Here is a 25,529-nt window from a genome sequence, read left to right as displayed (position 1 = left end):
TTTACAACAAAATATATTATTTTCTAGCATTATTCAGCAAATATGTCGTGTGGTGGATCAGATTTAATCTTCTAGTTTGGATTTTGTAGCTGATGATTTTTTCACAGGCTTGCTTTCCAGTGTTTTCCTAAAAAATAATGACGTAAAAAAATTATTAAGCATTAATTGATAATAATCATCTCATTGCCGGTATTTGTAAAATCAGTTACCAGATTGCTTATACAAGGGGACATCCATCCATAATGAAAGAATATGATTATAATTAATGATATTTTCCAAAAGACAAAATAAGTGTAGGCCAACCATGGCCCCCACATCCTGAAACGGGCCCCCTGGCTAGAATCTTCGGCGGGCCCCCGTACTTATCGCTAAGGTTAAAGGCAATGTGACGCTATAGGTACACGCATTTTCCAAATGGTATTCAAGGTAAAATTAAGGGTACCTATTAAGTGTAATTTTAGCATTTTTTTGTATTTTTGAAAGCATCTACCTACTTACTAGGATTATAGAGTTGTCGAATATTGACACAACCATCAAAAATTGCATCGCATAACCAAATATTTTAAAATGTTAATATTCTTGATAACAATTCCGCAGGCGACTTTTTTCACAATTAAAGCAAATATTTAATTCAAATTTATATCACTAATCTGGTCGACCCGCCACTCCGGGCCCCTCCTAAGCCCGGGCCCCCAGGCCAGAGCCCTGTCAACCCCCCCTTATGGAAGCCATGAGGCCAACCACTTGCAAGATAGAAAAAAAATGTTGGGGTAGACCTGTTAAAAGCTGGAACTAGTGCTTTGGAAACAGCCATAGTACTACAGAACCAAAAATCAGTCTAGTCAATATTTCAGTCTTGATGACAGCAATCTCAAGAGAGATATCATAATAAAAAACATTATTGAAGAATACCTTAATCCAGCTACTCTTGCACGATATTCTGAATACGTTTTCAACGTGTCATCAATATGTTTCATCCGAGTCTGTTGGGTTTTCACCAACTGTAGTAGTTCAAATTCGTCAGCTCTAAAAAAAGATCATGGTGATATAAGAAAACTACACTAGAAAATTCATATGGACAGACTTCCATAACAATAAAATTACTAGTAGCCCTGAGAATCAGAAGACCGAGCGGGATGGAGAGTAGATGACTGAATATCAGGGTGGTCACATCCTCAGCCATGAGGAAACGACCAAAATGACAATAGAGGAACATATTAAGCATCAAATTTATTTTAGAAATAAAAGACTGCCATTCATAATAATTACGCAGTTAAATAATAGGATATTATTTCTTTACAATGTTTTTTATCTCTGGATCGATGCTTGGAAGATCTACTCATGATTCTTGGATAAGAAATTTTAATCCTGATCATTTGAGTTGAATAAAATGGTGCTAAATAGCGCTAAAAAATAATTTTAATGATGCATCGTGCCAAATGCAAGGGATTGCAGGATTTTGAGTAGACATTTGAGCTTTATCGTTTACGATAATCTCTGCCATAGATAGAATGCATGGGCGCATCGGTCAAAATATAGAAGTCGCATTTTATTATTATTTTTATATCTTGGAACCACTGAATACCTGCAGATTCGAGTCATAATATTAATAATAAGGATAATCAGATTTCAACCTAGCGGCACGGCGTTCGAATTGGTTGAGTGACTTGTCTACAGCCTCTGTCCATGCAGTTAAATCACTTAGACTTCCTGCAAAAGGTGGTGGAAGTTCATACCTAAAGAATAAAAGTAAGTAAGTAGTCAAGAGTAAACAGAAAAATCTCGTCAGATGGATATTTATTCGAAGTTATCGAATTAAGTATTCAATCTAGGTAACTATGATATGGTATATTTACCGTATATTACACTATTAATATTGAAAAGAGACATACCGTTTTATCAAACGTGGTTTAGGTGGCAAACGAGCACGAGGATTCAATAACTCTTCTGAGCAATAATTCTTCTGAGCATAGGAATTACAAAAGTTGGCACTTTTGGACAACGCCATTGTTTCTTTGTCGGTCGTCGGCGTTCTTCTTCAACCGTGGACAGTGCCTAGGAATAATATAAAATATGTAAGAACAAAAACAAGCGAAAAATATAACATGAAGTTATCTGTCAAACAATCGACAAAATAACTGAACATATAGTATAAATGGATAAAATAATACGAGACGAGTAAATTCAGAAATGAAATGTAGTGTTATTTACCGCTTCTCTAACGCCTGAACCATCAACAACAAATTCGCCGGGCATCGTGGTATGCATGTGGTATGAGTTTTTTGTTTTTTTTGACCGTTAAAAAGTGTAGCTATAAGCTAAATGTTACGTATATTATCTATGGCTATAATGCCTCCTCTCTCCTCACCCCAATGAAATTTATATGGACGAATCATGTGGAAAATAAAATGACACTCACTTTGTGTCGGGTCTGCCGGATGGCGAAATTCATATTTTAATATCGGTATCCTTCGCTCAAATGAACATTCCGCTTGCAAGCGGTCTGGCGACACCGCTGGGTCTGCCCATACAAAATATCGATGCAATTCAATGACAGAACAATTTGACAGAAATGGCCGAACATTTTTACGCAGGCAGCGATGATTTCTCCGTTCCTATAAGGGCTCAACGCACAAATGGTGATTTATAAATTTGGTCCGTATTGTAATGACAGTAAGGTATATATTCGTTCAATTTTTCAAATATGGTAGTACTGTTTGCACCGTACTTCAGCTAATTGATTTGCATGAACGGACTGGTAATATTATTTTCAATTTATTATATGTAATTAAACATATTTTTTCACATCGTTTGTTTAATTTAAAATACTTTTTGTCGCGAAATCGATAAATGTATTGTGAAGTATATATTTTTATAATTGAATCGCTACAAATTAAAAAGTGAAATAATGAAGAAGGGAGAATAGTAGTATTATGTCAATGGATTTAGCGGTTTTATTGTCATTATTATCTCTCATTAAATTTTAGAGTTCCTCGCAAAGCAGAAAGGCGATTACATTGGACATATATACTTAGAGTATTAAGATGCGATCCATGTTGGACACCATCGGATGAATGTGTAATATGTTCTGATCATTTTGATAGAAAACATTTCATCACGACATGGGATGGACTTCGTCGATTAACAAAAGATAATAATCTCATATCATGTGCTCCATTTACTTTTTATGAATATTTCTATTTACTTTCTGTTGTTTTCTCTGTTTGCTTGCTCTCTGAATTATTAAAACATGCACCTATAATATAACGTTAATCGTGTATTTTTTATAACTTGATTCTTGATTTTATTGTCATTTCTTGTTGTGATTCTATAATATTTAAATAAATAGTAATAGAATTGTTATCATTTTCATGCTGAAATAATATTTTCTCCAATAAACTGATACTGGTTTTGTCATTAAAACATTTTCAACGGATCAATTTTCAGTTTCAAAATATTCTTATTAAACGCCGCTTCAAATTATACCAAATTATTATATTGCAATTCAATAACCATCATTCATAATATCATCATAATATGTTATTGTTTAATCTCAAACATCTTAAGCAAAGCAATATGATCAAAGCGTGAAAATCTAATTACATATTCGTTGATATTTATTTGTACACTGTATGGTTTGTTAGCGCCGTAGCAAAGAATATTTTGTTTAGACAAACAACTTTTCTCAAAACTACGTAATATTCGTATTTCTTCCATAATTTGCCGCCCCTCATAATGTGGCGCCCTTAAGCAACGTTTGGTCTGCTTATCGTGTATTTTTTATAACTTGTTTCTTGATATTTTTTGTTTTCATTGTTTATGTCATAATAATTAAATTAACAATACCATTGTTATCATTACCATGATTTGATAATATACGGGTATCGTTGTTATAACATTTTCCACGGATCAACTTTCAGTTGAAAATGTCGTAATGATGAAACTGGTATCGCCTGTTTGAAAATAAATGAAAGAAGGTACATACGTCAAACATACAATAATAATATATTTTTATAACTTGTTTTTATCTCGAATAAATGGCGTTCAATAAAAATTTAATTGTGTTTGACTATTTTTTTTTTGTTATATTTATCTACCTCCGTTCTCTTGTATTATTATCATAGGTACCTACTTTCTTCTGTATTCATACTTCGAAACTGTGTTATTAATTGATAAAGGCATGTATTTATTATACACACAACAAAAAGAATAATAATATAAATAACGAGTTACAAAAATATTTAAAGTTATTAATTAAGGGCAGAATTCCCAGTTTGCGCCTGAAAGCGTTTCGCTGAATGCCTCGAAGCGTTTCGCTGAATCTCCAAGGACGTAAGTAACCCGAGAATCTATTTCTAACGCAATGACATTAATACGCCATTACAATAAAGGCTATATTACTCTAAAATTCTCGAAGCTCGATATTGTATAATGGAAATGCAACGTCATCTGATCACGTGACGTCTACCTATACATCTGTGAATAAGTTTCGTGCACTATTTCTCGTGCTCGCCGATATGAAATGAGTTGTCCATTTAATACGTCATTGCCTCACCCCGACTAATAATTATTTAACGGGTGGGAATTAATAGCACATTGCTATAATCAAAATTCAGTAAAAAAAAATATCTTTAACATTTGTAAAGTAGTTTTCACATATATTAAATGATTTCACAAATAAAAAGATGAAATCACATAAAATAGTTTGTTTCACAAAACAAAAATCATAAATCACTCATTGTAAATATAAATTCACTCAATTTTGACAACTGCACACATTTGTAAAATTGTTTTCACCGATAAATAATATATCGCACAAAGAAAAGGTAGAAATTCACAAATGTCAAACTAATAATTGTTGCGGCAATACAATTTATTATAAGGCAATCGCAAAAATGATGCTTAGGTGTCAGTATAAATAATGTTTAAAGCAGTAATATAAATGGGTATATATTCATGCTGCCATCGTTCATAATATACCTATTATTTGATGTAGATAAATCTACAACCAAATAACACCACCTAGGTATATCTTTTTCGGTTCATCGATGAAAATTTTGGTAAATGTGGCGCAGATGCCGTCATGAGATTGTATAACTATCTTTTTTGAACCAAACTGAACATAATCTAACCTAACCTAATCAAACCTAACCTAATCTAACCTAATCTAACCTAACCCAACCTAACCCAACCTGACCTGACCTAACCTAACCTAACCTAACCTAACTCTGTATTTTTATCTCATTACTTTAACACAAATTTTTATAAAATATCCTTTCTTTTCTTTTATATTTTATATAATATCTCTGTATTTTTTTAACTCTTTACTTTAACACATATTTTAATATTCTTTATATTTTATATATTATTTTCTTTATGTTTACAATATTGTGCTTAACTGTAAATTATGTAAATGAAATATGAATAATGTAATACTTAAGTAATAACCCTTGTACGAAAAAGCAAGGAATTCAATAAACGAATTAAAAAAAAAAAACCTTAGGTACCTAACCTAACCTATCCTAACCCAACCTAACCTAACCTAACCTACCCCAACCTAATATCTCTATAGATGTGTCGCTACATTTCAAACTCAGCCATGTCCATAATGTATGAGAAGGAGAAAAACAGCTTTTTTGTTTCCTTGTGTACACGGTCACAAAGATGAAAGTTTATATTATTGCGATTATAGAATGTTTAAAACTAATAAGTTTCACATTATTAGTTTTCATGTAATTTTTATAGATACTTCAAAAAATGGATTTTTTATATGGACATGGCTTAGTTTGTCACAAAATCAACCAAGTCCGTGCGGACTTGGCTTATTTTGATATTTACCGATAGTGTGTAAATTAAACTTTGCGATAATAACTGTTTACACGTAATAGTGCTGACTATCACACCAATCTCATTCTTCAAGTGTAAGCGCGACGCGTTGTCATCGTATGGTGCTATTTGATAGGTTGTGAAAATTGATATACGTCAAAAATGCTCTGCGCAGTGTAGTTGGTTTTTTTTTCTGGCAGGCTCGCCATGTCATTCTACAATACGTGTTTACACATACATTTTCATGTTATGGCCGCGATAATATGTATTATCAGCAGTAAATCCATGCATATGTAACGGGGTATTAAGCCGAGACGTTAAAAAATAATTTTTATATAGTTTTTTTTTGTAATGATATTACTGGTAATGGTTACCAAAGAAAATATTAAAAGAATACACGGAGGTAAATAAAGCACTGTATGTGTTGATCACCTTTGGGGAAAATATGGGTCCATCTCTGTCGGTTACTGGTGAGTTTGACGGTGACGTGCAAAGGATCGAAGGGTTTGATGAGGGCTCGGCCTGCGCGTACCACAGCCGCGCTGCCACCACTGTCAGGACGCTCTCCGCCGGGGGACTGGGCTTCTGATGCACCTGTGGGGCTGCCGCCTTCACCACCTTCACCACGCGAACCCCGATATTTCACTATAGTAAACAACAACAATTCAAGTGGACCATTAAATATACAAATAGAAATGATAAAACTATTTCAATTACCTGTCGAAATATAATATTATGTAATATGTTTTTCAACCACAGGTTTATTGAACATACATAATTTGAAAACACCTCAGATATTTATATCTAAAATCTTTGAAAAATAATATGATGCTCAGCGGAACTTGAATCCGCATTCACTGGATTTGCATCAATGTGCTTTGAACCATGTGCGTCCTTTCTATTTCTAATTATGATGAAATTAACTTAATATAGTATAGCGCTCAACAAACTGTATTAATTTTTGGCAATCGACTTTTGTGACCCAGTATTAAAATTCAGAATAAAGCCATATTTGGTGCTTTGGTTCAATTTTTATGTCATTTTAAATTTTATAGTAAAATATGTTTGGTAAACTTTTCATTAAAACTCTTTTATGGTTAATAATATATTTTATGTGATTATAAGATATTAATTTCTATGATGTGTAAAAAAGGGGATCATATCGGCATGTACATTAATTATTGTATAGTCTAAAAAACTTGTACATAGCTCGCAAAGATATCCCAAATTTTTAATTTCTGTCTTTCACCCTTTAATAAAGATTGATTATTGTACCAACCTCTTTCACATGATTATAAAAAAGAGAAGAACGAGAATACATCACAAATACAGCCTCGATGCAGATTGGATTTCTTTCTTTCAAGATCTTTCAATCATTCATGTAAGAAATGATTATATTCAAACCTGATCCCGATAGTTTATCTGGAATATTGTGGTGAATGTCCGGATCGGACATCATTCTTCTTCTGTTGATAGTGCACGGTGGACTCTTCTCACAGTGAATGCCTTCCAGTCCGGCCACCGATGTTTTTTTAGTGCGGCACACGCGCTGAACACTACAAAATATATATATATATATAATACCGATATTTCAGATTAACTATTCAAATTTAGGCAATGGTAGTTTGAGATTAAGACTGAAAACAACAGCAGTTTCCAAAATACAACATGGCTACGCAGTTTGTACAATGTGTACAGAATTTTAAGACAAGGCATGCATACGGAGATTGACAACCAGTTGTACAACCAAATTGTACAATTGTCTGTTTAAGGCAGATTTTTATAGCCACCCACAAGGATAAGTATTCTTTTTAAATATATTATTATTTTTAACACTATAACAAGCTATGAGTTCCAATGCTCTGGGAAAACACCCAGGTTTTGAGGAAACCACATAATTATATTTGGACATTTATAAAATGTAATATTACTATCCGTATACATCGCAGCCAACTCATGTTATAAGACCGTCAGAAACCAGTTTCAGCCTAATTACAAGGTCAATTTAGAGGGTATTACTATCCATATGCGGCGCGGATTCTATAATAATTTCTTTCACTATTTACACTTCGCTGGAAGGTATTGTTTTTTTGCTCGTATGAGCCATATGCCAATACTGATAAATATGAGATATTTTGAAAAGAGTGAACATGATTGATTCACAGCCGAGTGTTATTCCAATGTCAAGAGTTATTTTTAATTAACGTACATAGAGATGGACATTAGATAAAGAATAAACCAATTTTTATAAGTTTTTTTTTAATGAAAAGGGTACAAACCATGTCTCATGAGCTGGCGGTAATTGAAAGACTTGGGCATCATAAGCATCATAGTGGAATAGGGAATTGTGGATGTATTCATCTTCTTTGACTAGTTTCCATTTCTTATCTGATTCATATACCTGAAATGTCATCATTATAATAATGTATAAACATATTTTTACAATTAATGATGACCACTTGCACGGATTCGATCGAATAAAAAAAATATGAACTGCCAAAAATATGGATCTATGTTCATCAGAAGAAGTTTAAAATCAAGTTGATTGATCAGGTTAAAAGAAGATCTTGACACAATTTTGGTAATGAAATTGCAAAGATAGTTGACTAAATTTGAAAACATCCTCAGTTACGTCGGTATTAGAAATTACTATCCGCATGAAGGACACTTGCATCGGTAACTTAATGGTTAGATAATTCGCCTGACAATCGATGGATGTGATTTGGAATCCCCTTCGGTCCAAGATTTTTTCTAGGATTTGCCTAAAATGCGTGTATCTGATGCTTTTCCAGGGTTTGTTTAATGTACAAATGCACGAAACCATCAATTGCGCAATATATGCTTACAAGCAAACTAGTATATTTATATCGACTGTAAAAAGGAAAAGGGGCGTAAACCACACAAAACAAATTTTACAGGAGGAACAAAAAACATTTTTTCAATGATTTTCTGTCAAAATCAAAATAAAAAATATACATAGACTTCAAGTTCATAATGATTAATAATTTAGTGTATTATTTTCCCAATCTGACATTAATTATGTAAGTTATTAGAGAAAAACCGATAAAAATGATGGTAACATCCTTTTTCCTTACCAAAAATTATCAAATTCTTGAGAATTAGACAGCCTACACCCTTTTTCCTTACCAATTTCAAATGTCGCATTCATAAAATACATTGGACTTATGCAGCAAATAGTCTTTTTCCTCACTTATTTTAAATGGAATTCTTATGGATGTATTTTCTTTATAGTGTTTATTTATTATTTTTTCATGGTTTAATTATATTAAGATTAAAATGAGAACAATCATAATTTATTATTTTCAAAAAAAAATGACACATAATACATTAAATTTACAACATAAAAGGACACAATAATGAAGTATAAAATATATTTTTTTTAATTACCTATTATTAAGTATAGTGAAAGAGGCAAACATAATAATTTTACAAGACAACACATAGTAATTAATACTACAAACATGAAATTTACAATATAGATACAACAAAAATATATTTTAATAATAATTTATAAGAACAATCAATTAGTTTTATTTTCAATAAAACAATGAATTAAATAAATGATGAAAGATGTTAAAATAAGAATATAGTGAGACTTCTTTATTACAAGATGTAGAGTATATTAAATATACGTTAATTAAAAACAAACTACAGTAAAGTTTCATCAAGCAAATGGGAAATATTAATAATCATTAAAATAGAGTAATAAAAAATAAAATACAATTGTTTAGAAACACATGTACGATTATTCTGTATCAGCTGTAGAAAGGCTGTATAAATTATCCTCCTCGTCTGTCTCCAACAAAACGTCCGGTACATCTTCCGACATACTCATGGCTTTGTATTCGGCATGGTACCTACTAGGAATCACAGAATTCCTGCACAATTCCATTAAATCCTTCGATTTTGCAGGATTTATTGAAAGTGATTTCAAATATAGGGCTTGGGACAGGGCATTGGCCTTGTCGGCAGTCTCGCCGAGTTTTGACTTCAAAATTATATTGCTCCTCTGTTTCAAGAAATGAATTACTAAATCTGATTACCCCCGACCCCTTTGAGAAAAAGACTCGACGGATGTCTCGAATCATATTTTTTTTCCCATTGCTTGATTTTGCGTTTGCAGGAAACACATATTCCTGGGTGGGTCTCCAGTTTTTAAATGATTTATAATCTAAGACATTTACATGGAATGGCCCCGGATTATTTCTGGCATTTGTCAGAATGGTAGGCCATTCTGATGGTGCCCAAATAATCTTTTTGCGATAATTAGATTCAATGCATGCGTGCATAGAATCTACGGGCATATATGTATGACCTGGCAACAAAAAATTTAAGCTTAACTCTTTTACATTTTTACTTATATTTACAAAAAAGTATAGCATAGATATTACTAGTCTATTTTTGTTTTGACCTGGGCAGCTGTCACAATAAAGTGCCACAGTTGATTTACCGCCATTATTGTCTATTTCCTGTAAATAATCATAAACTATAGAACATACTTCATTTGATCCTCGGTTCCCATCAATTTACCCCCATAAATTGCAATGTCCCTTACGTGTAACACTTTTGTAGAGGGTTAGGTTGTACATGGCATATTTTCTCGAATAATAGAGAAGCATGCTCTCACCATGTGGGGTGTTGAGGACTTTCTGAAGGTCAAAAGATGTACACACAAATGTTGTATCATCTTTTCCTCGAGCTTGATCTCTATCAAAAATATTTTTTGTCAGCTCTTTTTCTTTTAAGTGTTTTAAAAATTGTTGGTCATATTTTTCTGGTGCCAACTCCTTATATTTCTCACAAGTCATACATTTGTCTTTTTTTGGCGCATGAATTCCGATATTAAATTTGCTCAAAAAAATATTTTTAAACACCCTTTCCTTTACAATACTACGATTCTCAGTCTGTTCGTGGGCTTGGTATATTCGGTATATGTTCGATAAGTTCTTGCAATCAGACGTCAAATATTTTTTTTGTGTATTCGCACGGTTGTAATGCGACGGAACTGCCGGCAACATTTCGATAAATTGCATCACTCGCGATGTCTGACTAGTGGAAGTTTTGTTGGCAGGGACTCTGTTGCCTCGTTTGTCTTTCCGAGGAGTATTAATGTCAGTTTTATTTAAAAACGTATAGTGCAACAATTTTTGCGATATGTCAAACGTCTTTATAATAAATTGTTGACAGACTTGATGTATTGTACCATCATTTTTTGGCAAAGTATAAGCAAATGTTGAGTTTCTGTGCTTAACGTTAGGGCCAGTTTTTCAATACCTGCGTTTAACTTCTATTTCTGTAATGCAAGTAATTAAAAAAAAAACGCTTCTGCGACTCGTCAAGCTTCCAGTATAGGTCGAACACTTCATGACGCTCTGCTTCGCTGAAATTGCTGCAACATTTGTTGACGCATCTCATGTTTTGACATGCCACCGGTTTCACTCCTTTATTTGGCACGATACTATTTTCATTGTTGTAATGTGTGTAACCCAGGCCTTTAGACTTCTTTTCTCTCCTGAGATTTTTAATATTTTTCTTCGGAGGTTTTCTCAAAGCATCCTTTCCAACGATATCCTCCGATATTGCTGCATTTGAATCTATAACAAATGAGACAATTCATAATTATAAATACTAAAATATCATGAGTTTACTAAATTATGTCAGCTATCTTTAGATCATTCTGACCATGAGTTCATGGCCCAAACAGCTGTCAATAACTCAAAAAAGAAGTTCATTTCAAAGTTAATTTCAAAGTTAATCTAGATCACAAACAATTGTAAAGTATACCTTCGTTTGGTGGTGTTCCTGGTGCTGGTAATATGATAATGGACCGGCTCGTTGAAGGACCATCTGGATAAAAAGGCATAACGTAAATTGGACAGCCATCCGCATCAGTAAATTCCATGGTATTTATGTCACACTGCATGTACGAGTAGTCATTTCGATCTGTGAAAAAGTACACACATTAAGACTAGTGCCAATGATTATAATAATAACTAGCATATATTATAGATTCAAGCTCATCTTAGTTCTTTACAATAATATAACAAATTACCAATATTTGCTGATGTATTTGGTTCTTGACAAGCATTTGTCATTTCCATCAGTGGCTCCCTGACACACGTGGCTTCGCCATCTATAAAAATGAAAACAAAATGCATTTTACTCGAGATTTATGTTATTACTATAAATAATACGGTGCATAGTTATAATATTTGTCCATTACAATGATTTTAATCGTAAATATAAGCGTACTTAGGACCAAGAAATGTGTTTGACACGTCAGATAATCTATAAACTGCATTGCGGTGTTTGCAGTACATATGAATACGTGTATTAATTAAGGCGCTAAGTACCAACATTTTCAAAACTCACATTTTTATAGAAAACTGTTCTACGTACCAACGCCAATACTATTAACTATGGTCTAAGTGTCTTAAGCATGTCAAAAAAATACAATAAAATATTTAAATCTGGCGACGATGTAAGTCCATTGGCGTGTTTTATTTGTAAGGGTGTAAGTACCACTGCAGTGTTTAACGGCATTCCATATAAAATGGCTGAAAACGGTGTGTTGACACTCACGAGTTCTGTTAAAAAACTTCGCCAAAAAGATGAAGGAAGTGTCCAAAATGTAAAAAAAAAACTAAAAACTAGTGGCCAAGAGTACTCCACAATTAATAGTAAAGTGATTCCAGCCAAAAAACCTCGAAATTCTGAGGTTATTACATTTTTTATAATTGTTTCACACAATCCGCTAATTTGTCAAGAAAGCGCTAGTGATGTTCAATGCGTATCGTTATAAATGTTATAATATCGATATTAAGCAACTTTTTTTTAAAAATACATTTTTCTTCTTGGTTTGAAATTCAGAATATTAAGTATATCTAATATATAAAAATCAATTTTTGTTTGTTTGTTTGTTTGTTTATTCGCATTTTATGCGCTGCCATACCGTTCATCTGATTGCGATGACATTTTGTTAAGTGGTTGTATGCACACCCGCAAAGGTTTCTGAATTAGAAAAAACCTTCATCTTCTTCTTCTTCTTAATTCTATTTTCTTTTATTCGTATGGTTCCTATACCATTCATCCGATTGCGATGAAACTTTCGTCAGTTATTGTACGCACACCCGCAAAGGTTTCTAAATTAGAAAAACTATATTTTTCTTCTTCATTATATCTTCTTTTATTCGTATGGTTCCTATACCATTCATCCGATTGCGATGAAACCTTCGTCAGTTGTTGTGGTAACACCCGCAAAGGTTTCTGAATAAGTACAACTATCTTCTTCTTCTTCTTCATCATTATATCTTCTTTTATTTGTATGGTCCCTATACCATTCATCCGATTGCGATGAAACCTTCGTCAGTTGTTGTGGTAACACCCGCAAAGGTTTCTGAATTAGTACAACCATCTTCTTCTTCTTCTATTCTATATTCTTTTATTCGTATGCGTTCCTATTCCATTCATCCAATTGCAATAAAATTTTTGTCAGTAATTGTGCCAACACCCGCGAAGGTTTCTGAATTAATACAACCATTTTCATCTTCTTCTTTTATTCTATCTTCTTCTATTCGTATGCGTTCCTATACCATTCATCCGATTGCAATGAAATTTTGACCAGTTGTTTAGCGCACGCCCGCGAAGGTTTCTAAATTAGTACAACCATCTTCTTCTATTCGTATGCGTTCTTATACCATTCATCCGATTGCGATGAAATTTTGACCAGTTGTTGTGCGCACGCCCGCGAAGGTTTCTGAATTAGTACAACTATCTTCTTATTCTTCTATTCGTACGCGTTCCTATACCATTCATCCGATTGCAATGAAATTTTGATCAACTGTTGTTCTCACGCCCGCAAAGGTTTCTGAATTAGAAAATCATCTTCTTCTTCAATTCGTATGCGTTCCTATACCATTCATCCGATTGCAATGAAACTTTTGTCACTATGTTGTTGTGCGCACACCTGCGAAGGTTTCTAAATTAGTATTATATAAAATACAAAGTTTGTTGTTTGTTTGTTCCATCCAATTTTGATTTTTTTTACTACATATTAATAACATTATTAACGTTTTCATATTTGGGATTTGATTTTAATTTAGTGTTCTTTTGTTTGACCTTTACTCCTATTAGAATTATTTTCATATTGCCATATTGTATTAGACAGATATTTTAATATTAAAAAAATAATTACCTCTTAATATTTTTTAAATATCTAAGATAAATATAACCACGAAGCGACCCTGTGCGAAGCCGGGTACTTCAGCTAGTTATATATATATATATAAAACACATTGTACCTACTTCTTCAATAATTTACAGAATATAATAATATTAATTAATTATGCCTTATTGAATTAAATGGGAAATATACATCCTTTAATTAATTAAGAATATATTTTATATTAATTAGTTCATGATTGCTAAGTTGTACGGTATCAAATAAAAAAAAAATGTGTACTAGGTACTATATAAATTAAAACATTTCAAAGTGTGATATTGACTGACTCACAAATGTACCTACTTAATACAAAACAAAATTCAAAATAATTATTGATAATTTATCAGTTTTATCACCAGTATCTATCTGTTTATAATATGGACACAGGCTGGGTATTGTTTACAGGTAAAGGATAATGGGAATCACTGCACACATAACAACATAACATAACAAGTATTTTATTATGGCCGGCCTATTTACTGCAGAGTTCTATGTAATAGTTGATAATGCACTTTTAATATTATTTTATTAATTGTAAAAAAGTCGCCTGCGGCGCTGTTTTCTTTCGGGGCTTTTAAATATTTAGTTGAAAGATCCTGATCTTGGGGCCCGCTTTAGGATAAGGGGCCCATGATAGAATCCATTTGTCAATGAACATGATAAATTTGGATTGACTTCTATTGAAATTGTATGTGCTAATAAACAAGCACATTCATCGCATGAAAAACAAATTAATTTAAAAATGAATATATAAGTACTTAGTAAAACCTTGTTTATTTTTTTTCATTTTGTGTTGGTACATTGTTGACTATTTAAAAAGGTGTCTGTATTATTTAATGAAATAAAGGGGGGGGGAGGCGCCAAGATTAGTTTATTTTTAAAAGGGAGGCGTAGTAACATACAGTTTGGAAACCACTGCTCTATAGTCTCTATGGTCATATGCACATCGCCGAAATAAAACGCAGAATGGTTGTATTAGGAGTAGGTAAATAAATAATTGAATTATTAAAACAAAAGTATCGAAAAACCTTCTTTTTTTAATTTATAATATTTTACCCATCTCTATTGAAAATGTCATCAGTGTGTACTTAGATCCCACAAGCGTCCCTGAGCTAGTACTTAGACCTTAAAATAAGATTATTTGCGTGGTACTTACACCCTGACCGGAAATGTCAATTTCAAAGCTATGTACTGTGGAAATTCAAAATAAATTTAAGTTTTAAAATTATAGAAGCTGCCGAGATTGCTTCATACTGTGTAACTACATTTTTCAAAATTTCTGCTTCATACAATTTTATTTGACAAATCAGTATTTTGTAGCCACAAGCAAAACTACTTTTTGGTACTTAGCGCCTTAATTAATACACGTATTCATATAGCAAATATTTTATTATATAATTATATAGATAGACATATAGATTCAAGCTCATCTTAGTTCTTTACAATAATATAACAAATTACCAATATTTGCTGATGTATTTGCTTCTTGACTATCACTTGTCATCTCCATCAGTGGCTCCCAGACACACGTAGCTTCGGCATTTATAACAATGAAAAAAAAATGCATTTTACTCGGGATTTATGTTATCACTATAAATAATACGGTATATAATTATAATATTTCTCCATTACAATGATTTTAATCGTAAATATAAGCATATTTAGGACCAAGTTCAGTTTAGAAATGTGTTTGACACGTCACATAACCTACGAGGGTGGGTCAATAAGTCCTTAGAAAAGCCGACAAGTGGCGCGACTAGTACTGTAAGCGGTTTGTTTTCATGCAGCGGCACTACCGATTCAGTATGCTGCGAAGTTTCAATCAGATTGGTCGGGTTGTTGTGTGTTTTTCGTACATTTAAAAAAAAAATTGCTTGTGGAAAATGGAAAAATGGAGAAAATTGAGTTTAGAGCTGTTATTAAACATTTTAATATAAAAGGGTTAACAGCAAAGGAAATAAAAAATGAGTTGGATTTAGTTCACGGCACATCTGCTCCTTCACTTGCAACTATTTATAACTGGTTAAATGAATTTAAACGTGGTCGTACATCAACAAAGGATGAACCACGCTCAGGACGTCCTGTAGAGGTGACTACACCAGAAATGATCAATAAAATCCACGATATGGTGTTAAGTGACCGAAGATTAAAGTTGAGTGAGATAATTGAGGTTACAGGGATCTCAAAAGGTAGCGTCATTTCTATTTTACATGACAAATTGGGCATGAAAAATATTTCTGCAAGATGGGTGCCGCGTTTGCTCACAGTCGACAATAAACGCAATAGGGTGGTGGCCTCTAAAGCCCTGTTGTCGCTCATGCAACGCAATCCGGATGAATTTTTTCGTCGCTTTGTGACTGTAAATGAAACATGGATACACCACTATACTCCCGAGACGAAAGAACAGTCAAAGCAGTGGATTGCGAAGACAAACCATGTCCAAAGAAGGCGAAAACCGTAAAATCAGCTGGTAAGGTTATGGCTACTGTATTTTGGGATGCACGTGAAATTATTTTCGTTGACTATTTGGAAAAAGGAAAAACAATAACAGGGGATTATTATGCATCTTTATTGGACCAGCTAAAAAACGAAATTGAAGAAAAATGGCCTCATTTAAACAGGAAAAAAATCCTCTTTCATCAGGACAATGCCCGTGTTCACACATGTTTACGATCAATGGCTAAAATTGAAGAATTGAAGTTCGAATTGGTCGACCACCCACCGTATTCGCCAGATTTAGCCCCCAGTGACTTTTTCCTTTTCCCAAACTTAAAAAAATGGCCAAGTGGACAAGGTTTTTTTGCAAATGAAGAAGTCATCGATCGGACAAATGCTTATTTTGAGGACCTTCCGAAAACTTATTTTTCTGACGGTTTAAAAAAAATTGAGAAACGTCTAACCAAGTGTATTGAGCTCCAAGGAGATTATGTTGAGAAATAAAATAAAAATACAAAAATAAAAACTGTTTTAATGCTTTTTTCTAAGGAATTATTGACCCACCCTCGTATAAACCGCAGTGCGGTGTTTGTAGTACATATAGCAAATATTTAAATAATTTTCTGGTCTAATACGAACAAGAGATCATTAACCAATGATTAAGACACAATATAAGTTGTAACAGAATGTTTTATAACAATATACAGAGAATTAATGATGACGCTTCACTTGTGCGGCGTAAATATTTCAAGGCGTAATTATAAGGACTTACTTACCGTTATTCTTTGTGTTGTTTATTTCATCCACGTTGACACCACACATTTTAAGAATATATTTACTTCTTTCTGTTGCCATTTTCACTTAATTGATATATTTTAAATGAATTTTAACGGAGAGAGTGTCGAAATACGTGCTGGCTGTCAAACGAGCGGGCGAGAACTGTAGGTGGCTTAATCTTTATCTATGGTTCATACCTGAGTCGGCCGGCCGTCAGCGTTCAGTAAAACTTCCATTATTCTCATACATTTACGGATTAAGTTGCTTAACGCCCTTTTCCTTACCATAAAAGATTGCTTGAAAGACTTATAATGTCATTGATGTGGTTTGAGCCCCTTTTCCTGGACGTAAAATTCACATGCCCTTCATTTCCAAAAATTAAAAACTAAATTTTGATAATAATTCGTCATTTGCAGCTTAAATCCTTTGGGCACACAATGTATTGAGTCGTATACTTTGCTATTAACAAATAAAACCTACTTTGCAAAAACTGAGGGTTGCGCCCCTTTTCCTTTCCACAGTCGATATTAAGTAAAATATACACATATTATATTTTCATGTGCAAAGGAAAAAGGACATATTAATTTTAAATCACTACTTTTAAGAGCCAAAAAAGATTGTGTTTTATTTTAGATCACATTGTATCTGAACTGTATGAAATTTACTAATTCAGAAGGGTTGATTTGACCCCTTCCTTTTGTCATCATGCATTATTTTTTTTAAAGCTCATTTTTCAGATTGTAAGTATTATCTCCCTTTTCCTTTACACATATTAAATTTATATAAATAGTATCTTACCTTTGCAATGGTTCCTGTGTTATTCTCGGAGGTAATTTAATCCTGGGTATAAAATTAGAATAGGCCACCTTCTTATTGGTCGAATAGAATGACAGATTAATCCAATGCGGCATGGAGTCATCGTCTACAGAGCTGATAGTGGTGTATTTATTGTGAAACTTCAGCAACGGCACGGCGTGCGAGGGCTGTTCTCCGACGCATACCAGATCGCTACCCACACCGTTGTCGATGATCCGCTGTTTAGTGACGTTGGTGAGCTCTCTGTCCACTTCAAATACGCCTACTCCTGGTGTGATTACGACACTCAACTGTCCGGTTCTTTCAAAACTTCCGTCCAGATAATGCTTTTCGAATACTAAAAATACAGAAAATTTTATTACAAGACAATCCATGATGAACACTTGCATTAGATGGTAGCGAGTCATGACACCTTACAAAGACGATCTATGTACTAAGCTTTGAGAAAAGATGTTTGTAGTGGATGTTGGGTGTGCCTATGTTAAGGTATGGCTATGTTAGAAACAAAAGAATGGATCATGTAGCCTATGCTACATCTAAGTTGAAGACATTGAACTGGCACGGTCAAATCCTATGAATGTCTCAAGATAGTGTCAACCTGGCCTGCCTTTTCTTTAAAGCAAACAGAGATTGCCATGTCCTCGAAGACTGCTATATACCATCCACAGGGTGCATACAGCTGAGCTGTAGGATGCTCAATAACTTGGTGAGTGACAAGAATTCATAGAGGCTCTGTATAGTGACTTATTATATGCTCTACCATATAATAAGTCACTATACATCTACTATATTATGCTCTACCTAAGAAGAAATAAAATCAATATAACATACCATTCAAACTCATATTCAAAACTTCCAAGAAATTTCCTTGTGCAGCAGTAGAATTGGTGGCCGATGGAATATCGATGTTAGATCTCTCATGATATTGTAAAACTATTTTTTGATAGTCGGTGAAGAGTCTCCTTAGCTGCAGAAGAATATTCGACCAGTCTTTGTAACGCTCATTTTGGACGGCAACCCTAGACAAAAAAATAAACAAATATTATTCTGTTGACTTAATCGGTTCTCTAGGCATTGTTTCCGCAGTAACCTAGTGTACATAACTTTACAACAATTATTATGTAATTTATAATGAATTGATCTTGATTGGATTTGCGTTGTTACTTGTTAAAACCATTGTTGATTGTGAATCTCGCACGAAATGTAATCATATTTCACATTTTAATCAATGAGTGGGTTTGCATAGCTTCTATTCCAGTTTCTCAATTTTTAACGTGTGTCAAAAGGTTTTCTTAAGTTGTTTACCTGTAAAAGTCTTCATAGAAACGTCCCCTGTAGTCCATTTGCAAACACTCCCTCATGTGCAGCGGGAATTCATCTAAGCTTTTTGCTTTGTAGAAGGTTCTAGAAAACAGCACAATCGTGACTTCATGATTACTGCCGTGTTTCTGGAAAATAATTAAATCTACAGTATCAGACAAAATTCAAATTACATAAAAATTTCACTGCTAATTTATTACTAATACAAAAAGTATCTGCATGTATGTTCCGTTATAACTCAAAAACCACTGAGCAATATTGATGAAACTAGAACAGTTTATGAATTACATTGTTAGTACTAATATTTTAATACAGTTTATTTCAATATCTCAAGTTCCGAAGTTAAAAGATAAAAACTTCTCGGAAAACAGCAGTGGAGAGGTGAGATAAGGTGTGGGTATAGAGTCGCACACCTACGTTCAACTGTTATCGAATAACACACTTGTGTCAGATAACAGTGGTGGAATAGATAGATGCAGGTAGAAGGGATCGCGCCTAGATCGAACCATTGTCCATCTCATTGATTTGAAACGAATGGAATTGAATCAGTTTTTTTCTTCATTCCGTATATCTACCAGTATTTCATGCAGACAAATTTGCAAGCTTTCGCTAGTTTAACGTAAAGAAATAGTTTTGATATTTTATAAACTCTATAAATTTAACCATTTACAAAACATAACTTTGAATTTAAGAGATTCATCGTTATGGTTAAATGGCTTGAGATAGATCTAGAGAGCTAGAGCTAGAGCGGCAGGGTCTGGCTACGGCTTTTGTACACATCCAAAAAATGTGATGAAGGTATTATTAAATTTGTAAAGGTCACAACTTGTACGGTCTTGCTATGACCGACATCAGCTCAATTTAGGATCATGGTATCCGCTGGACACACAAAACTACATACTCCAAACTTCACAGATACGGATTAGTCTGGTGTTTCAGTTAATTATCGGTTGAAATAAATAAATAACACCTCACCTTCCACTTGGCGAAAAGGTCTGCCAAAAAGCCGTTCACCACCTTCTCGAAGTAAAGACCTCCGTGGATATCGAAGTCCCACATCTCCGACGACATCTGAATGAAGAGGTACACCATGGAGGTGGATGATCGGAAGACCACTTTGGTATCGTCGTTGATGACTCCACACGCCACCCGGTCTCCCTGGGACCACATCTCATAAACCTGGCATGGGATTGATCCTCCACAGTACTCTATCTTCTTGTTCAGGTACACACAGGTATTGGTCTAAAAGAGATGTTATTTCAGCATCATTATTGGCTGATGCTTATGACAATAATTAACAACAGGCTATTACGATTGAACATTGCTATTTTTGTAATAATATCTTGGATGTGAATAATTGTCTGACTTGTCATCGATTTCTCATGCTTTAATGGTCCATTAAATTCAAGCAATCCTCATAAAAACTATGTGATAAAACAGCTCCTAGTAGCAAAAGTCCCTCGGTGAATGAATTACTCCATGGTATAATAATATTATACTCTATGGCAAATGTGTAAATTTATATAGTGTATGGTTCATATTTCAGTTGTCTATGCAAGTTTTAAAGCATTGTTAATAACTATGAAAATGTCTATCGCGTGTATCTGTGTAAATATAATATAACTGCACCAAAATTATGATAATTGCCAACACAGCATCGCCTTATGACAGGGGCCAGTTCACGCTACTACCGTTGCTGCTATGTAGATCGCACTCCAATGTGCAGACGATTGACGTCAAGGTGGTATGGAGTAATAAATATAGATGGGCGATAAATTCAATCCTAATTGAAAGATTTGTACTTTTCTATTTGAGTAATTTTTTTCATAACATGGGTTTCGTAGAAAACGTTAACCAATTATAATTTCAATTGAAATCTCGTCAAGTACCATTTATTTGATAGTAATAATTTAGTTAATTGTATTAAATTTCTAAATTCAATTCTGTTTATACCAGAGCTTCGCAACAAAATATATTTTATGCCATTAAACTTAATACCGGTCTGAAGCATACTTTCGTGTAAAGTGACCGCAGTCTACGGTAGCTTCAACAAAATTCAGAAATCAAAGTGGTTTTTCAACCGCCACATTTCTGAACGACCCAAGTACTGATCTTTGAAAGTGAACTCGATAGAGTCGAGAGCGACATCGCTGGGATTGACGATATTCACGTAGACTGAGCAGCTGAAAGAATGTCGCGATAGTTTGGTCTACGCTGGTCGTGTCTGCAAAAAGTTTTTCTGAATGTTTAATTATAATATATAATCAAAATCAAGTAAGAAATAAATTTTAACTATCCCGAAAACAAAAATAATAAACATTATACATAGTGAACAGATGTCGCAATAATAGCATACAGTAGATTTGTAAAGATAGCCAAAAAATTAGTTTCTATACATATTATCTCTCTTGTATAGGTAAATCGTTCTACAGTGTCACCATGGACAATTCGCAGGTGTATTGGTATCATTTACTATAATGCCTGTTTCAATGATAGCAATCAATACCGATATAATTGCGAATCACGTTTCTTGTTCCCACGGTGACACTGTATTTCAACAAATGGATATTCTTGTATCAAAATTCTGTTTAGCCAAATTTCAATATACATATTTCCAGTATAAAAACAGTATATTATATTACAATGTACTACACATCGACATTATTAAACAAATCTATAATTAGTGTCATGATATACGAAATAATTTATAAATGAAATCTATCTTAAAAGAGCTATGCATTATAATTATATTTTAATTAACATCCACTATGCAATGCATCCTAAAGTAGAGTCAACAAAATTGAAGAATGAAACCATGACATTATGTTTAATCGTTAGCAATACAAATCTGTGTGCCCGGGGTTACATTAAAGACTTGAATCAAAACTTCGGTATCAAGCCGATAAGAGTATCATGTTAGCATGCCATCCATGCACCCTTTGTTAATCGGTCGTATCGTTTTAAATCTAAGTTATGATTGTGAGATGTGCACCTCTGCTTGTGCCGTGCAAGTCTTCTTTGAACTTCTCTACTCTTCTTTGAAGTAGAAGGCGGGAGAATCCATTTTCCGGATGATATATCTCTACAACATCGCCAACTTTTATCCCTGGGTAGTCTTGAGGGTTTACAATCAGATCCTCGGCTGAAAGAAACAGAATAAGAAAGATCATAGTTATTTTATTGACGAATAAATCAGGGAGAAAATTAAATATTTCTTAGCTGAATCTAAAAACTGAATCTTGGCCTGCTGTTGCAGCGGTGGAGATACGACAAAAATTCAACTCTAATTTGTTTAGTACAAATTGCAGATGGTGGTTAGTTTTTAAAATTTTGCCTAGACCAAACTATAAGATAAAAAACAATTATTTTATCTATAAAATGCCTAAAATTATGTATGATTTATGTACTTAGTAAGATAACAAAACATGATATTTTTGGTAAACTGAGTTATGTATACCTTCAGACTCGTCTCAGTGGGATCTACAAGATATCAATATATGGAATGTCTGGGTATTATAGGTTTGGAGAAATAAGCTGTCAATATGTGATAAAGCCCACCCATTGTTTGAATTTCTTTCCAAGCTTAAAATTTCTCTCCTGAACAATTTAGAAAAACAGACATACAGTACTCTCTCAGTAATCCGCCGCTCGATTATCCGACAACTACTATAATCCGCTGTTATTTTTACTAGTTAAATCATAAAATCAAGCTCTATAATTCGCCGGTATTCGTATGTTAAATTCACTAGTCCGCCGCGTGCCTATATCAGCTGTCCGCCGTCGACGAGGCATAGAACAACCTACCGGGACGAGCAATAGTTTAATCGTGAAAAAAGCTGTGGTCCTCTATGAAACAAGATGATAAAAACTGGGAACCGGAAGACTCAGTTCCATTAGAAGAATTGATTCAGAGCTAACACGAATTGTTTTAGAAGAATGGATAGCAGAAAGTTCTGAGGAGTATGCGCCACTTCCAATTGAAGACGAGCTCATCAATACATCAAGAGGCTTGGATTCTGAGGATGAAGACAATAATTGTCAACCGACCGCAGCTCATAGTCAAATCAGAAGATGCACCATCTGGGACTAACGCGTTACCATTAAATGGGCAGAGGAAAATAATGCTACCGTCAACGCATTCATGACACAATCTTCCAACAATATTCAGAAAAAAAACAAACGACACTGAACAAGTGATTTGATTAATGATAATTAATATGTACCTATAATTTAATACATTATTGATTTTGATCATAAAAAAAGTTGCTAGTACAAATTTCTCAATAAAAACTATTTTTACGAAATACCTGTCTTAATTTTTACAATATTTTGTATTTATGCACTATAATCCGCCGTTTTCACTAATTGGACACTCGTCTGGTTTTGGTCTGGAGATATTACTGTATTGTGTTTTGCCATCTTACTACAGAATTATATATATAATTTTAGTTAGGCAGAATTTTAAAAACTAAACAACACTATCCGCAATTTGTATTTTTAGTTCAAAGAAAGTTTAGCTTGCACTATTTTTGTCAGATCTCCAAAGCCTACTTCCACTCTTCGCCATTGGCCGAAGATATTATAAAACACGCTTTATGTCATAAGTAATACCAGTAGATCGTCTCGCCACTCTATTATTTTATAATATATCAGTGCGTGGAGTGGCAGTAAAGACAATAGGCAAAAAAGTGTTTTCATTTACGTAAACTTTACGCTAGTATGCATACCTCTCACTTCTTTTGATAGCAACCAAATTTTGAAATAATCTGTTGGGTAGGTATATTTCAACCTGGCACGTAGTGCATTCGGTTGCCTGAATAGTATCTTCAAAGGTGACCATACATTGTGTCTTAACCGTAAAATGTTATGCTACTAATGTGTGCTACCAGTGCTCACATATACATGTGAACCATGGACGCTTAATGTAAGAACAATCCAAAAATGACGAGTAGCACAATCTGGCAAGGAAAGGTGCATGCTGTGCATAACCCAAACAGACCATAAAGAGAACAATGGATACGGAGGCAGACAATAGTGTGCAACGTGATAGAGGTCGCTGAGCAGGTGAAATGGCAACGCGCTGGACATGTTGCTCGGTGAGTGGACAACCACCGGAAAAATGCTGTCATATAGTGGTTGGTATTCAACAGGGCTAAAAAACCACAAAAAAGCCCTAAAACCCGCTAGATAGACAAACTCATAAATTTCGGTGGTAACCATCAATCTAGGCTGGTGAAACCTCAATAAGTATCTGCTAACATTGATCGGTTACAATTTGAATAACTATATGTATTGTATTATTAATAAACATGTGTATACTTACTGCTGAAGCTTTTATTGTGCACAATCAACTTGAAAGGCTTCATGCTGAATTATTGTGCACGATAACGTCGATTGCCGTAAAGCCCGTAAATAACAACACAATTTGTATTTGTGGTTTTATCGTCTTTCGCGAATAAATTGCACGCACGATTTAATACTACAAGTTTTATAGAATCTATCAATGTCATCAATCATTTCTGACTATCTCCATGAGTGATGACTGATGAGTGATATAAAGCAAGCAAAACACAATATTTTTATGTGACAGAAAACACACAGTGGAATAGGTAATTAAATTCAGCTGTCATGTTTTTGAAGGTCAAGATTGATGTGAAGCTGGATTCATATAAACAGTTTAACCAATCGCAATAATCAAAAACATTCAGGAATACTTAATTCATATCGACCTTGGCAAGGAAAAAGGGTGTAGGGTGTAATCCACACAAATCATATTTCACAGGGGCACAAAAATATTTTTGTTATTGTTTTCGGTCAAAGTTAAAATAGGTACAAAATAGGCATAAACTTGAAGTGCATAATTATTAATTTGGTTTTTATATACCTAATATATTATTAATTATTCTTCTTCTTATTGTGCCATCCCCTAGCGGAGGTCGGCCAACATCGAGGCGATCTTATCTTTGTCGTCTGCTACCCGGAACAGTTCGGTGGAGTTGAACTCGTACCAATCACGGAGGTTCTTAAGCCACGAAATGCGGCGCCGTCCTCTGCTACGCTTCCCATTGATCTTTCCTTGAATGATGAGTTGGGGAATGCTGTATTTTTGTCC

General features: G+C 33.9%; 2 protein-coding genes across 2 annotated transcripts; both read right to left on the bottom strand.

Moving 5' to 3' along the window:
- Positions 1 to 478: 478 nt before the first annotated feature.
- Positions 479 to 25,071, bottom strand: LOC147079261 (GATOR complex protein Iml1-like). The gene is given in 14 exon segments (XM_085954997.1): positions 479 to 1,026; positions 1,635 to 1,736; positions 1,893 to 2,055; positions 6,259 to 6,471; positions 7,231 to 7,382; positions 8,106 to 8,232; positions 18,084 to 18,434; positions 18,929 to 19,116; positions 19,403 to 19,545; positions 20,393 to 20,660; positions 21,484 to 21,597; positions 21,599 to 21,641; positions 22,410 to 22,559; positions 24,741 to 25,071. Coding segments are annotated over 12 exon segments (1,809 nt in total). The 5' UTR covers positions 24,784 to 25,071; the 3' UTR covers positions 479 to 1,026; positions 1,635 to 1,736; positions 1,893 to 2,038.
- Positions 10,996 to 15,691, bottom strand: LOC147079262 (uncharacterized). Its single transcript, XM_085954950.1, has 4 exons — positions 15,530 to 15,691; positions 11,900 to 11,980; positions 11,632 to 11,790; positions 10,996 to 11,441 (listed from the first exon to the last, which is right to left on the bottom strand). Exons 1-4 carry the CDS (start codon positions 15,633 to 15,635, stop codon positions 11,128 to 11,130), a joined length of 660 nt encoding a protein of 219 aa, XP_085811076.1. The 5' UTR covers positions 15,636 to 15,691; the 3' UTR covers positions 10,996 to 11,127.
- Positions 25,072 to 25,529: the final 458 nt, after the last annotated feature.

This window comes from Rhyacophila brunnea, unplaced genomic scaffold, assembly GCF_057557595.1.
Source record: "Rhyacophila brunnea isolate RB1 unplaced genomic scaffold, BYU_Rbru_1.0 scaffold_10, whole genome shotgun sequence".
Classification (NCBI taxonomy): Eukaryota; Metazoa; Arthropoda; class Insecta; order Trichoptera; family Rhyacophilidae; genus Rhyacophila; species Rhyacophila brunnea.
The sequence above is the reverse complement of the archived record's forward strand: the minus strand, read 5'-3'. Positions and strand labels throughout refer to the sequence as shown.

Excerpts from the sequence above, each read along its gene's own strand:
- LOC147079262 (XM_085954950.1), bottom strand. The coding sequence starts at position 15,635 with ATGCATTTTTTTTTCATTGTTATAAATGCCGAAGCTACGTGTGTCTGG. Across the intron at positions 11,791-11,899 it reads AAATACATCAGCAAATATTG|ATCGAAATGACTACTCGTAC; the intron begins GTAATTTGTTAT and ends ACTTTTTCACAG. Across the intron at positions 11,442-11,631 it reads AGGAACACCACCAAACGAAG|ATTCAAATGCAGCAATATCG; the intron begins GTATACTTTACA and ends CATTTGTTATAG.